Source organism: Mustela putorius, unplaced genomic scaffold, assembly GCF_011764305.1.
Source record: "Mustela putorius furo isolate JIRA1106 unplaced genomic scaffold, ASM1176430v1.1 tig00000905_pilon_pilon_pilon, whole genome shotgun sequence".
Taxonomy (NCBI): Eukaryota; Metazoa; Chordata; class Mammalia; order Carnivora; family Mustelidae; genus Mustela; species Mustela putorius.
The window spans coordinates 1184219-1199178 of record NW_025421511.1 but is presented as its reverse complement, the minus strand read 5'-3'; the positions used below and the strand labels follow the sequence as shown (position 1 = coordinate 1199178).

General features: G+C 39.6%; 2 protein-coding genes across 4 annotated transcripts in view; one reads left to right on the top strand and one right to left on the bottom strand.

The window, feature by feature from the left end:
• Nucleotides 1-14960, top strand: part of MCPH1 (microcephalin 1) — a 240879-nt gene that overhangs the window by 120840 nt on the left and 105079 nt on the right. The gene's annotated exons all lie outside the window — the stretch shown is intronic.
• The window catches only part of ANGPT2 (angiopoietin 2), a 53443-nt gene that overhangs the window by 7527 nt on the left and 30956 nt on the right, over nucleotides 1-14960 (bottom strand). Inside the window, exons 3-7 of one of the 2 annotated variants that reach the window (XM_004766748.3) lie at nucleotides 13645-13766; nucleotides 9113-9345; nucleotides 6568-6695; nucleotides 1291-1392; nucleotides 597-763 (exon numbers count right to left, since the gene is read on the bottom strand). In XM_004766748.3, coding sequence (XP_004766805.2) covers nucleotides 597-763; nucleotides 1291-1392; nucleotides 6568-6695; nucleotides 9113-9345; nucleotides 13645-13766 — 752 coding nt within the window. Of the gene's footprint in view, nucleotides 1-596; nucleotides 764-1290; nucleotides 1393-6567; nucleotides 6699-9112; nucleotides 9346-13644; nucleotides 13767-14960 lie in introns of both variants that reach the window. The other variant, XM_004766747.3, reaches the window with a different exon arrangement.

The following is a 14960-nucleotide window of genomic DNA, read 5'->3' as shown; positions in this document are numbered from 1 at the left end:
ATTGAACATCAGTGCCGCCAAATGCGTGGGGCAAGGCAAATACTAAGGGAGTGCTGTGAATCGGCGGAGAGTAAAGGACTTGCATGCCTAACTGTCCCACCTAATTCTGCTGCTTTTAAACTCGGTAACTCTTCCTGACTTTGGGGTGGAACGTAGCAGTCGAGTGTGCTTTAACTTCAGAAAGATAGATTTAACTGTTAAAACCTTTTGGAAGAAAACCATCTCGTCATAGGTAGACCTCTGTTATGATATTGGCACGAAATTTTTCTACTATGGACACTACATTCACGTATTTCAGAAATACTTGTTGAATGCCCGTTATCTGCCAGGCAGGTTCATCTACACTTGGAGGATACACAGCAGAGACAACAAACAAAATGCTGTCCTCGTGAAGTTTCCCTTATATCATTAAGACCAAAGTTAGAACTTTAGAACTAGATAAACCTCCTGAGAGGCAGCACAGAACAGTAAGAAATGAGACGTTCTTCCATTTAGAGTGCCCTCCCAGTACGGATCCTGTAGCGCAGCGCGGCTCTCGCTTTGTGGCCTGCTCACCCAGCAAGTCTGCTCCTGTTTCTCAGTTACATACAACTCACCTGTAGTTGAGCTCTTCGCCGGAGAGATAGAAATGTTCATACAGTGAGTGCGCCTCGTTGCCCTCCCAGTCTTGAAGGTGTATTCTAAGCACGTAGGGCTGTTGGTTGGTGACTTGGAAAACGAACTCATTTCCCAGCCAGTGTTCACCAGAAGGGTTCCCAAATCCCTGAAATTCAAGTGGTAAAATTCAATCACCTCATTTATTTGTTTTTTTTCCTCCAGGTATTTGAAATCAGTCGTCTCTCCGTTTAACAAGGGATGACTACCAGATATTTAGCAGGAGTAGATTTTTTTTTTAAAAGGTCAGTTTTAAGAAACCAAGCTGCTACTGTAAGAAAATTAGGACTGGAGTAATTAGAACTACTTGGGGAATCACCAGTGGAAACACGAGCGTAAACAGCTTTGTTTATCGCCATGGGAAGTTCTGTGAAACTGTTGTCTTACTGAAAAATGCGGAGCCTGCCATTAAAAATAAGCCTCACACTTGCATGCCTTTGTTTTGATACATAGTTTACATTGACGGGGTCATTCGTTAGTGGGGAGACTGAGACACCAGTGAAGAGGAACACTTTTATAACAAAAATAGTCAACAGTCATTGGTTAGTTTTGGATTTGTGGTGAAGGTTCAGCAGATCTTGAAAGCTAGTTTTCACAAAGAAAATTATTTTCAGATGGCTTAAAGACTATTCATACCACTTTATATTCTTTCCAAGTCTTCTGAAAATCAACACTGCCATCTTCACGCCGCTGAATGACCGTCCACCCGCCTCCAGAGGTTTCCATGTCGCAGTAGGCCTGCCAATGGGAAGTGCACGGTTACTGCGTGGGAAACACCAGTGATTCAGGGCTGTGTCTGAACTCCCAGAAACAAGACAGATGTGGATACCTACAATGCGACTTGTGCTGATAGGGTTCTCTGGGGTAAATCTTTGTGGTCGCCCAAGAAGCAGATGGTTTTCAATAAATTGAAAAGCATGAATTTAAAATAACGATGAAAAATAAACAGTAATATAACACGATTTCAGTGTCAATGAGAAGAGGACTCTCTTGTCATCATCTGTGCTAGGCTAAAGACCCACCCCAAACACTGATCTAGAGATCACCGTTTCTTAGAGATGTGTTGTGATTGGGACGTCTTGGTGGTTTGGCCGCAACCCTCATCCCCCACTTGTAGAAATCTACCAGCTGGTGTTCACGGCTCCAGAAACCTTTGTGGTGGTTGTCGGTCCCTATCAACTCTGCAGAGATTTGTGTGGAAGGAATACTTTTGCACTGTAGGGTTTCCAAGACCCCTGTTATATTATGCTGTGGGGTTAGAAGGCTTCTTCCATGCGGGATAAAAGTCCGATCTCTCGGTCCGTCCCTCAGTATGTGAGATTGCGCCCCCTGGGCACCCAGTAGGATGTATGTGACCTGAGAGTAGCCTGACAGCTCTGCGCCATGGATCACGACTTCGAGCTTCTCTGCACTTTGCTCACTGCCTGTGGTATTTCTCCTCTTTTTATTTTTGCTTTTAAACTGGCTTGGTGGGTTTAAACTTTGTTCAGAACACAGAATTCCTTCTTGGGCCAGGAGCATGCATGCTCACTTTCCACTCGGCAGGAGTTTTATTATGAAATTAAAAACCCCTGCAAATAAGATTACATAAATAGTTTTAAATAATGAGATTATAGTAGAACGAAAAATTTTCCCAGAAATTCTGTTAAGATAAAATTTCCTACAGCATTCGAGGTAGTAAATATGAACGTTACCACTTAAAACCAATTCGAAATAGTCTTCCTCTGCTGTTTTCCTCCGTCTTTTGGGGACATAATGGAGATAATTTTGGCAGAGTAAGTTTAAATGTGAACTATTCTGCCTTTGTGAGCTAAAATCCTGAAGAATGGGGGATAAAAGAGAACCAAGAACACACCTAGATCCAGTCTTCTGTTATCAGTGACTTGCCTGGTGTCTCATCTAATGAGACAGCTGCCCTGGGAACCCAGCACCCCTGTTCTCCAGCAGATTTCTCTCTGCTGCTCTTCCCGTCTCTCTCCACAAAGGCCCCTTGGCCCATACTGCTTTCCCTGATGAGCCTAACATTTGGGAACATATGTTCCATTAAAGAAGATTGCATTTATTAAGAATAAAATGATTTCCCCATTTTAAATTAACCAAACAAATAAAGTTGATCTGCCTAAGGTGACCCCTTATTATCTCCCTGTATTGATATTATTCTTATCGTTAATGATCCTGTTATCATTGCTGTGCACCTCTCTGTTCCAAGTACAGCACTGGGCACATTGCATATGTTATCTGCAATCTTGAAGCACTGTTGTTGTGATATGGTAATTCTGCACTTCTGAAAGGAGGAGAGATTTAGTGAAAAGATGTAGTGAAGTTAGATTGATTTGATCAGAGTCATTCAGCTATTAAGTGGAACATGGGACTTGAGTAAGATCTCCTAAATTCCTCATTTTGTACCTTTTCTCCTGCCATGGGAGGCTGGCAAAAACAGGGAAACTTGACCCTTTTGTTAGTAGGCCAGGTCCCTCAATGCAGCTCCAACTTGAAATCAGTTCATGAATAATACTGCTTCGAATTTGCCTGTGGTCCACCCAATGGACAGCTCACTTCTCTCAATATTTCTTCTAAAAAACAGTTTGTTAAACCAGCTGAAGAAGCTCTATTGGTTTGAGGGGTTTTGTGTGCACAGACAAGTTACTTCCTCTGTGTCCTAAATGGCATGCTGGTGGGTGGGAAGACTAGATACGGTTTTTAGTGAGCCTGTCCTTGTTCCAAGAATATTTGATTCAAAAGCAGTGTTATAAAGTCACAGATACTTAAATCAGAGAAGAAGTTTGTCTTTGTTTGAAAATCAGAGTCCAGACTGGCTAAGGAATTTGGGTTGAAATGGGTTCAATACCCATTTATAATGGTGTGGAAATGGGTTGAGCCACACCATTCTTTAACTCCACCAGGGACAACGATGAGATGATTAGAACATTCCCTCAATATCTCTTTGTTCCGATTAAAAAGAAAAAAAAGAACAAGGAGTTCATAGAAACTGAAGTATCATGGTCAACTGAGTCATGAAGCTTTCAAAGGAAGATAGTGTTCAAAGAGAGTTGTCCACAGAGCCAGAGGGCACTGAGTGCGAACGATGAAATGGCTTATCTCCCCATCAGGAAAGCAGACTTCCTCAGAGAATGCCCAAGACCTCACCGCTCCAGCTACCACAAACCTGAGGGCATTAGTACTTTTGTTAGCACACTATTGCATGGTTCAGGGACCTGCTCTCTTGCTCTAAACCTGGAAGCCTTTCAGTGTGTAGTGCCTGATTTAAATGTCAGGCTTCAGCTCTGAGGCCATGGTGAATGACTAGTGAAATAGTAATCACCCAGATGAACACTAGGAGACAGGCACCCTGTGAAATTTGGGTAAGGACATTATTGTGTCTCTGACCAGCAAAAGCAAACTCACAGGTCTTTGATGCAGTTTTTATCTTTTGCAGAAGCCTAATGAATTTTTCAAAAACAAAGTGGAAATATGTAGGCTCTTTTGGAAAAGATTGGCCCAAAGATCTGTTGAACATTCTTTTACTGAATTAGGTGAAACAGGGCAAAATGCAGAGAAGTTATCTCCAAAACTTTGGGGGCAGTCAAAATGATAAACAATTTCATTTTCTCAAATAGATGGTTAAGTTCTAAGTCCTGTCATGTGTGCTGTATGTGCATTGTCACCTCAAAATCACTGTATGACTACAGTTACTTCCTCACATTACAGATTCAGAAACAGGCCTCATACAGGGTAAATGACGTGCTCAGAGGCACAGATTGGCAGAGCCAGAATTTAAACTCCAGTCTCTCAGACTTTCTCTCCCTCGATCAGATTGTGAATTACAGGGTCTTAAGTCTGGAAGGGAATCTAGAAGCCACTTAATCTGGACCATTTATTTTAGAGATGAGAAACTTGAGGTTTGGTAAGATTGTTGTTTCCTGCTGTGTCAATGAGTTGTTTTTACTGCAAATGTTTAAAAGAAATATAAATCCTGATGTTTCCAACCATGACCTGAGACTCCGTCATTTCCCAGGACTGTATATTTTCAGCTTGCTGGAGAACATTTCAGTGAGACCATCGGGCTGGCTTAGTGCTTCGGGAGGGGAGCACTGCACCGAGTCAGGAAAACGTTTACAGAGCGGTGGGTTGGTGCCGTGTAATCAGCAGTTGCCCTCTGGATTTGCAAAACATGCACATTGCACAGATATCCTCTGCCCTCCTGCTCCTGCCACCCCTGTCCCCATTGCTCTAGGCCAAGAAGAGACCAACATCTGGTGACAGACAGTAGTATACAGAGGATTGTTATGAAAACCAGATTGCAAAGGGGATTGAGAGCCTTCCTACAGGATTTGTTTGTTACTTTCTCATCTGCAGCAGGCAATATGTGTGTGTGTGTGTATATATATATATATATATATATATATATATATATATATATATATATAATTCCTCACCCGCCCCCGCTGATGCCCTGCTTCTAGAGCACTGGGGACATTAACTGATTTCCAAGGTTGATTTAAAGCAGCATGAATGAATTAGAAAGATTTTCTTTGGAAAGCATTATCTTGAATAGCACAATATTTATCTTTTAAATTCATAATCAAAGTCTATGTTACTGTTTCAAATTCTGTGTACTTAAACCCTTAATGCTTAGACTTTTGAAAGTGTTCTTTTCTTATTAGCATTTTAACTACAGAGGATAATACTGAGTTCAAAGAGATAATGGTTCCAGGAACCTCTAAAATTCCCATCTTTTTACAATATCAATGGCTTTTTCTCTAAGTGTTTACATTGGTTCAACTTGTAGAAGCTACAATGAAATGCAGACATATTTATAAGCATTTAATATATATAGTCATCTGATAATTATGTAACAATTCATACGGAGTCTCCTGTAATATTTCACCTTATCAGACCTCTATGAGAAGCCACATTGAAATATTCCCTGGGCCTTTTTAGTTTTCGCCCCCACCTCCCATCTGAAGCTCAGTGTCTCCCGAGCGACAGCAGGAGCCATGCTCACTGATTAATCCAGAATAACTAAGAAAAATTGAGTTAAGCTATGGACTAATTTTGTAGAAGAAAAGGAGCCACTCTCTTTGATGGTGTGTTTTCAGTCTTATAGCCAATGTTAAATGGGGTAAGAATAACCAACCCCAGCAGTCCTCATGGTGTAGCCTGTGTACTTCTGGGAGTCCCGGAGACCCTTGCTGCCAGTCCACAAGGCTGACACTGTTGCCATAATGACATGAGACATTTTTGGTGTTCGATGCTGTGACAGCGTTCGTACTGATGGGACACCGGTGCTGGTGGGGAAGTCAGCATCACGGAAAGAATGAAGGGAGCAGCACACCCTATGTCCGAGTCACCGTGTGCTCCCATCACACCCTCGCAACTGGGAAAAAAATAAGTCAAAATCACTTTGGGACCTCATCGAGAAAGGAGTAGAAACCATTAATTTTAGTAAACTTCTGCAAGCCGAGGTACCTCGGTTGTGTCACAGGAAAGCTTTCTGTGGTTGTTGTAGCTGTGAGCTAAATGAGACTTCTTTTTGATGGACTACTGATGCTACTTGAAAGCACGATAGGACAAACTATTTGGTTATTTTCTTGAAAAGCAGTGAAATGAGCCTGACACCAGAAGGGAAACAACTGACAGAATGATGATTGAGTCAAATGCAAGGAGAATATGAGATAGATGTATCTTCTCATGGTGACAGATTTCTACATCGTCATGTGTGCAGTGACTGGACGTGGAGCCCATGGCAGGTGTTTCGTGTGAGGCAGATGCTCAGTGAATGTTTGGTGCTCTGCTTTGCATGATGTTGGGAAGGGTCTGGGTGTGTGAGCTGCATTATGTGGGTCTCCTGCTTCTATTCTAAAATAACCTGTTCATAGCCAGGTACTTGAAACAAGAAGACAAACACCGCACCTTGACCTCCTCCGTGGAATTAGGGAATGTGAGTGTGTAGATGCCGTTGGCTGTCAGTCCTGACTTGAACACTTCTGCACAGTCTCTGAAAATGACTTGCTCTTCCTTAACATCGAAGGAGTTCTTGGCTGCTTTAAAAAAAAAAAAAAAGGAAAGCATTTAATGGGAGTTCATAAACAGATAAAATTTATTATTTTGAGATGCACTCAAGTTTTATTACATTTGAGTTCTTATAATGAGTAGAAAAGACACACCAGTTTTTATCCTTTCCCAAAAAATCACTCCTTCAGCCTGTTCTGCGTTAATCAAAGAATATCACCAATAATCCATACTTCCTTCTTTTTTGTCATCAACCTGAAATGCAAATACTTTGCAATTAACTATAGTAAACAATTACCTTAAAAAAAAAATCTTCCATCTTGATTAGAATCACTTAAAATTATTGCAAAAGAATAAAATAAGAAGGTACTAAAAATAGTGTCCCCTCTACAGTGGCTATATAGCATGTCCCATTAGCCATTATCCTAGCCAGGCTGTGGATGTATGTTTTCTCCCTTTTTTTTTTTTTTTTTTTTTGTTTTCTCCTTTTTTTAAAAAAGGTAAATGCCTGAGGATAAGTCTCGATACATTTCTTTAGACTATCGGATAACGATAGTAAGAGTATTCTTTGGATTTTAAGCAACTGTCCCATTATACTTTGTATTCACGAGGGGGCTACCATTATTTATCCAAGTCTTTGAAATTCTTACTCTAAGTCTAAAAATTTCTAGGATTATGAAATTCTTTCAGATTTTTACTCTGTTCTCAACATTTAGATTTCCCAATCCTTTTTGCCATTAAAAAAAGGGTGTGTGTGTGTGTGTATCTGTGTGTGCGTGTGCGTTCCTGCAGATATATCTGTCCATTCGAGGAACCCCCCGGAGCACAGGCGCATGGGTTCGGCATGCGGGCAGGCATCACAGGGCGGCAGGGGTTTTACCTTCACATCAGCTGGAAGCGCACGGGGAAAGGAAAGCCGCGTCTACTACCCTCTCTCCTCTGTCCCTCTTTTCTGCCAGGATGGGAGCTTGCTGATTTTCTCTACTTTGGCTCATCAGAGCAACACCTCACATTATCTTGCTCCCACCAGATTTCAGATGATTGTCTTTCCCTTTTCTGTGAATGTGAAAAAGTACTGGGATAACCGCATGACTTGAGGAATGAGGTGGGGACATATTTCTTATGAAGTTAAGACTATCTTCACATGATTCATATGTAAAGTGTATCTGTGTCAAAAGAACCCAAGTTTAGAGGACTTTGGGAAATAAACCGTAATAAGAACTAGACCCAATTTGTTTAAGAAAAAAAAACCCTTAAAATGATAATGCCACACAAATGGTGGATCCCATTTCCAATTAGTGACTGAAGATGCTTCCGTTTTTCCCTCCAAAATCCCCTCCAAAAAAAGTGAACGTAAAACAATAATAAAGTAGGTGAAATGTATCTAAGGGTGGGCTGAGGAAAGGGGCTGGCATTTCCTGAGTGCCAGTTTTATGCCAGTCACCGTGAGTATTAAGTCAGTCTTCACAACAGGCTTTTGGTTTAGATTTGTTTTTCCCACTTAAAAAAATCAAGTCCACGGTGGATTGGCAACCTCATCATTGGCCACCCAGCCTCATCCATCTAGATAGCGATGGAACTAACAGCAGGTAGGCTCTTTGAGCCCAGGAAGCACGTGTGGGGTGTTTTGCCTCACAATAACTAATTAGTGTAAATCCATATTCCTTATGTCCTCCCCTTCTTCCTTCTTTCTGCTTTATCTCCCTGAGCAGCATTTAACAAAATTTAAATTTCAGTACAGTTAACATACAGTGTTATAATACTTTCGGGTGTACAGTACAGTGATTCAACAGCTCTGTACGTCACTCGGTGCTCAGCACATCAAGTGTATTCTCACTCGCCACCTCCTCTTTTCCCCGTCCCCTTCCCCACGTCCCTCCGGTGACCATCTGTTTGTTCTCTCTAGTTAAGAATCTGATTTTTCCCCCCTCTCTGCTTTTTTCTTTGTTTTGTTTCTTAAATCCCCACATCTGACTGAAATCATATGGTATTTGTCTGTCTTATTGGCTTATTTGCCTTTGGCTTATTTCACTTAGCATAACACTCTGTAGCTCCATCCATGTTGTCATGAAAGGCAAGATTTTCCTCTCTTTATGGCTGAATAATATTCTGTAATACATATGGAATTCACTTCTTTATTCATCTACCTCTGGACACTTGGGCAGCTTTCATAATTTGGCTATGTAAATAATGCTGCAATAAACCTAGGGGTACACATATATTTTTGGATTAGTGATTTGGTATTCTTTAGGTAAATAACCTGGAGAGAAATTACTTCCTCCTTTTTTAATTGATTCTCTGATGAGCCTCTGTAAAGCTTTCAGAGGAAACTGTAAGAGAAATAGTCCTTTTCTGAAAGATGAGAATTTTTTGGAATTTTGAAACATCACTTACAAAATAATGGCAATTAAAACTGAAGGAAAAATGATATATAAACTTGACTTACAGTTTGACGTTGATATCATAGTCAATAAATTATGAACTGTCTCCATCAGATCGTTTTGCTGCTTCTGGAGAACGGAATTATTCACTGTGGCGGTCACCAGTTGTTTTTCTAGTTCTTCAATGATGGAATTTTGCTTGGATACTAATACCTGGAGCTGATCTTTCTCTTCTTTTATTGATCGTAGTTGAACTATATGCTTGTCTTCCATGTCTAGTACTTTCTTTTCTAAGAAACTTATAAAGGGAAATAATGGTTATTTTAGTGATTGCTTTATGGACATCAAGTCAGTTTCATAATTCTTATATCATCTTTTATGTTTATTGAATTTCTGCTTCCCAAGACACTCTGTCTTCCCAGAGTGAAAGTGTTGCTGCAGCCCTGAAGAAGCTCTCAAACTTGCCAAGAACATTGCATAAATAAGTGTGACATAGATATGAGGATAAAATACCCTGGTAAAAATCCGAGGTCCGTAATTAGAAGTTATCACTGGCATGCATTTGAAGACCATGGTTTTGGTGTAGGGGGTCTATGGAATTATTCACTGAGAAGGCAGCCTTGATGTTGGGAGCACATGTGGGCAGAGTGGAAAGCGCAGGCTGAGAGCTTCACATCTGTGCATGACTCCCTGTGTTACGTGGTCGTCCCTACTCTGCGTCTAGGTGCATGTCTACCTACGTGACTCTCCATCTGTAGAAATAAATACCAAAAAAAGATGCAGTAGACTAGATGATGATCTCTGAAGTCCCTTCTAGTTCAAATAATCAGTAAGCCTACTATGCCTTTGGGAGAAAGTCACATTTTCTGAGTTTTTAACCCTGCAAGCAACATTAGTCAGCCAAGAAACTGGCTACCCATGGTAGGTCTTACCTATAATATTAACAATCTGTTTTAGTAATCATGATTAGAAACTCAATTGGAGCTCTTAAATTTATACCAGTCTAGATCATTGAAGATCAGTCTACGACAGCAAGTATTTAGTCTGTATACCAAGTCAAAAAATAATCACTTACTGTAATACTTATTTGCACTCCACTTTCGTACGTGTTATATTTATTTTAACTATTGTTTCTTATTATTTTTCTTGATATTAGCTTATTTTTAATTGTATGTACTTTTTATTTAAAAACCAAAATGACTAAAAAAATCTTTAAAACAAAAACAAAAACAAAAACAAAAATGACTTGCTGTAAGCAGAAGTTAACCTGAAAATAAATGCATAAAGCTTCTCCCTTTTTGCCCTAAAATCCCTTCTAGTCCCATCAGCATTCAGGCAGTATGTTTTGGAAGTACTCCTGTGACACTTGACCTAGACAATTAACATAACATAAATGGGGCATTTTTAAGTGACTAATCTATGTTGCCTTCAAAATGACATTGCTGAGATTTCTTAAACAGCTGTCCTTTGTTGTCTTTAATATTCCATGAGGAGGCATAAAGGAAAGATGGGACAATCCCATGGTCCAAAGTATGAACACTCCAGGGTGGATATTTATTAAAAAAAAATAATAATTTCTTTCTCCAAAACCTATACCACTATAGCTCCAGAGGGCAGTTGCATCTTGATCTAAAATAGTTAATATTAAGGTTAAATACAAGCATGGATTAAAGAGTTTAGGCCAGCATCAGATCACCCCAAATCACATGGGCTCTGAGACCGGAGATGTGTAATGAGTTACAGAAGCACAGTAACGGAGCAAGGAGTCCCAGATCGTATTTTGCAAAATGCGGATGGGGACCCATTACTGGCTTGGGAAATCCATGCAATGAGTGACAATCAACATTTTTTTAAATGAGAGAAAGCTAAATAGGATAATGTTAACTAGGATAAAATAGATGAAAATAGAGTATAAATTCATAGCAAGGACTTGGTACATTGCCACAAAGGCCATGGCCGAGGGTGATGGGGGGGGGGGGAAGGAGGGGGCGCAGCATGGGGCATGCGCACGTTCTTTGACAGCTCACACTTTAGCACAGTATTTGATTTTCTGATCAAGGAGAATCAATTCGATCCTCAGCATAGAAGTCGAACTTAAGCTTAGCTTATCTTTCCATTAACATAGCTCTCATAGATGAGAAGTACGGGAAAGGTATCCTGTGTGGGCAGAAATACCAAGGCTTCTCAGAAAGGGACAGTATCAGTAGCAGCCCTTTTCAGTAACAGTAATCACGGCAACAGTAATCACAGTTTCATGGAACTGGTATAATTTGAAAAATTTGAAAATTTGGAAAATTCAAAAAGTTTGAAAAAATAAGTTGAATCATTTATTTTTAGAAGAAAAAAAAGAATGATAAGATGAAAACCACATTGTAATTTTCACCTTTGGCTGGTGAACCTAACAATTGGATAGTAGCAATTTTCAGAGAAACACTGACCCTAATGAGTACTTTGACTTAATTTGAAACTATTCAGTAATGAAAACAGTTGGACAGTATTTGGGGGAAATGCTGAAAGTAATTGAAAGGTTTGGTTTGTTACATGTGCAAAACATCCACAGATATTTACAATGATGTTCTTGCAAATGAGATTCTAGGCTAGTCAAAATAGAAGACACCTCAAAACACAGCATGCCAAAGTCACGGAAAGATGGAAAATCATCTGTGTGGTTTTCTTATTTTTATTGACTTACCCCCATTAATAGAGACCATATTATTGTCCCTTCATTTCATATTTGTGATACAAGAGATGACGATTTCTGCAGCTGCTAAGAGCTGCACGAATGGTTTCTATGGAGAGTCTGCTGATAGCAAGCTTTCCCTCTCAGGGTCTGTGCTTTGGCGGGCCATTCCGAAATGGTCCATGTACAACTCCACTCTGAGTGAGGTGTTTGCCATCCAAGCTGCGGATTGCAAACTAAAACAATAGTTTATTAGGTATGTTTGACAAGGTGCTTTTATGGAGGAAATGTGTTGTTTAAATTTAGTGTCATAATAAAAGTAGGCTCAAAGTATCGGAAAAATGCATTATTGGTCAGTGTTGATTAAACTGGCGGAAAATGTGAAAGATTTAAGTGAAAAAGAGTGTGAAAGATCCCGTATGCAAGAATAATCAGAAAACACAGCAAGCTATGGGCTGGTGGGAATAACTGTTTTATACATCGTAAAGCTCTAACATACAAAGAAATTTTACCAGATCATGGATGATCAAAAGATGTAAGGAAAGCTGTTGATTGTCTTTCAAAGCAATCCCAGCTGCGGGTAACAGTTTACTTGTAGTAAGCGGAAACATTAAACAGTGTGTCCGAACTTGGAGATCAGATTTGCATTTCTCTAGGCAAAAGGCAATATGATTTGGCAAATATTTACAAAGGCAATACTCGGGTGACATAACTGACATACTTAACTGATGATATTAGTGTTTCAGCATACAGAAGTAGAAACTTAAGGAGGGGACAGTGTTCAAGACCAGGCTGCATTCAACAAACGGGGCGTAGCCCGGACAGTATTGTCCTGGCAGGCAACTAGGCAGCTCCCGAAGCGTCCCATTACTGCTACATTGTTAAATAAGAGAACATTATTAAATAAGACCATTTTAAGAAAATGGAATTGGAGAGATTGTTATATCTCAATTGTTGGTCTCAAATTTTTACTACTTTGCCGAAGGAAAAAAGTGGAAACAGTGAAGAAAAATATTTGAATTAAACAAACTATTTGCAGAAATATTAAAAATCCATTTGCTCTTCAAGACCCTAAATCAGTAATGAGTTAAACTTGTTACCCAAAGAACAGAAGGAATGATTTCAGCTGAGTTCCTGATTAACAGGAAAGAATGGTTATAAGACATCAAGTTCATCATCATTTTTGGTTAAGAGTGAGGAATTATGAAATTGAAATTAAGTAGCTGTGAAAGAGAGTACCTTGTTGTCTGGCCATTCTCCCTGTCATGTAGACATGTCTTGGTTAGAAATAGGTTAATAAACACAATTCTCCTTCTATGCCCCTGACTGCAATAAACCTTTGAAAACCATCCCCACTGATCATCCCAAGTTTGTTTTTGTATGGTTTTCTTGGGATTTTTCTAGATCTTGTTTAAATATCAATATTATATTTATTATTAACTTCTGTTTTTACTTTATCATATGTTTTAGAAGTAACAATTGTTTATAGTTTAAGTGTAATTTTCCAGCTGTGCTCATTCTGCATTGGCAACAACGAAGTTCCCAGAGGCAAAGGAACTATTAAAATGCCTAGGCCAGTGTTACTTTTACTCCATGGCACTGGCAGTATTTTGTCACAGATTAAATTGTGCAGTATTGAGGCAGAGTTTGGGGAATCATTGGAAGAGAATCTTTAAGGGACTGGAGAATGAAAACATTGAAGACTGGATTAGAAGGCATGGTAACCTCCATATTTCCTCCCAGACCCTCTCCCTTCCTTTCCCTTACGAAGTGTCGGATCCTGACACTCCACATTAAGAAATCTGTCATTTTGTCATGATTTTGGAAGCCATGCTTATAATTAATAGTCATATGAAATAGGCTTTTAGATCTAGAAAGTGTGCAATTCTGAATTGTAATTTTTTGTGTTTTTATTACCTGTTCTTATCTTGCAATTTGTTTATTTCACTGGTCTGATCCAAAATCTGTTTTTCCAATTTGTTGGTGGAAAGGGAATGTTCCAGAAGCTGAAGTTCAAGTCTTGTTGTCTGATTTAATACCTAAATGTAACAAAATAAAATTCCTCTTTGTCATGTTTAAAGTTACATATAACTTCCTTTTAATTAAGCCAGCTAAATTATAGGAAAACATAACTAAAGCATTTTTTTTTTTAATTTACCCCAAGTAGCTAATTGTGGCATATTCTCCATTTTCAGAAAAGGCTTGAAGTCCTGGATTGCATCAGAATATGTTTTTTTTTTTTTTTTTCACCGTGTCTTTTTTTAGAAAGTGTTTTAATAGTTCCGGACAGTGGTATTTGTGTCAAACAATATAATGCTGTTACTCTTGTTCTGCCATATTTTAGCATTTCTTTTCACACAGTGATACAAGTGGGAGTATAAAATGGTCATATTTAATACATCAGAAGTTGTTGTTAAATGAAAAAGGTTTTGCTTCCACTTAAAACCAAATGCTGTTCTCTTATTTATCAGGGGGCGACGTGATTAGAAGTCACATGCTTCCATTCTATAAAACCCTAGCTCATTTGTAGCCCGGCATTTCCTAGTTTGTATTCACTTGTTCAGCCTTTTATTTTTTTTGTTCTCCATCTCTCTCTCTCTCTCTCTCTATTATAAAAATCATATTAACCAATTAGGAAACAATAATACATCGCTGTGAAGTGGGAGCTCGGTTTTGCTCCGTGGGCCTCTCTGCCTACGCCATATGCAATATCGCTGTTCCCATTGTGTTCTAACAGATCCGAGGTGGAATTCTTTGGCGTTTGGCTGCCTTCTAGCAGGAAGAGTCTGTTACTCACATCCTCTGGGTCATGGTTATTCAGGATGTGACATCCCATGTAAGTGTGAGGCAGAATTGTTGCCCAGGAATAAGGGTCCTTGAAAGAACCATTGTTTGCTCAGGGTCTGTGTCATTCATAAAAGGCTTGGCCAGGTCCCACTGGGCAGCTGTAGGGATAGTCCTGTCCTTAGTCAAAGCAGGATGAGTTCATACCATGAACAGTCTTATGAATGAGTGAAGGCATTGGCAGAAAGGTTGGGTTTTAATGTTAATACCTGGATGATAGATTTGGCTTATATCTTCTTTGGGCCCAAATACTCTATGTTGGTCATTGTAAAAGGAACTGGAAACCGGGGTCCTTTATTCAACTCCTAAGAGCTGTAAAAAGAGCACAATGGGCCAGAGCTGGGGAGGATGGCATATAGGTCCTGACTGACCTGGGATCAGTGGTGCTG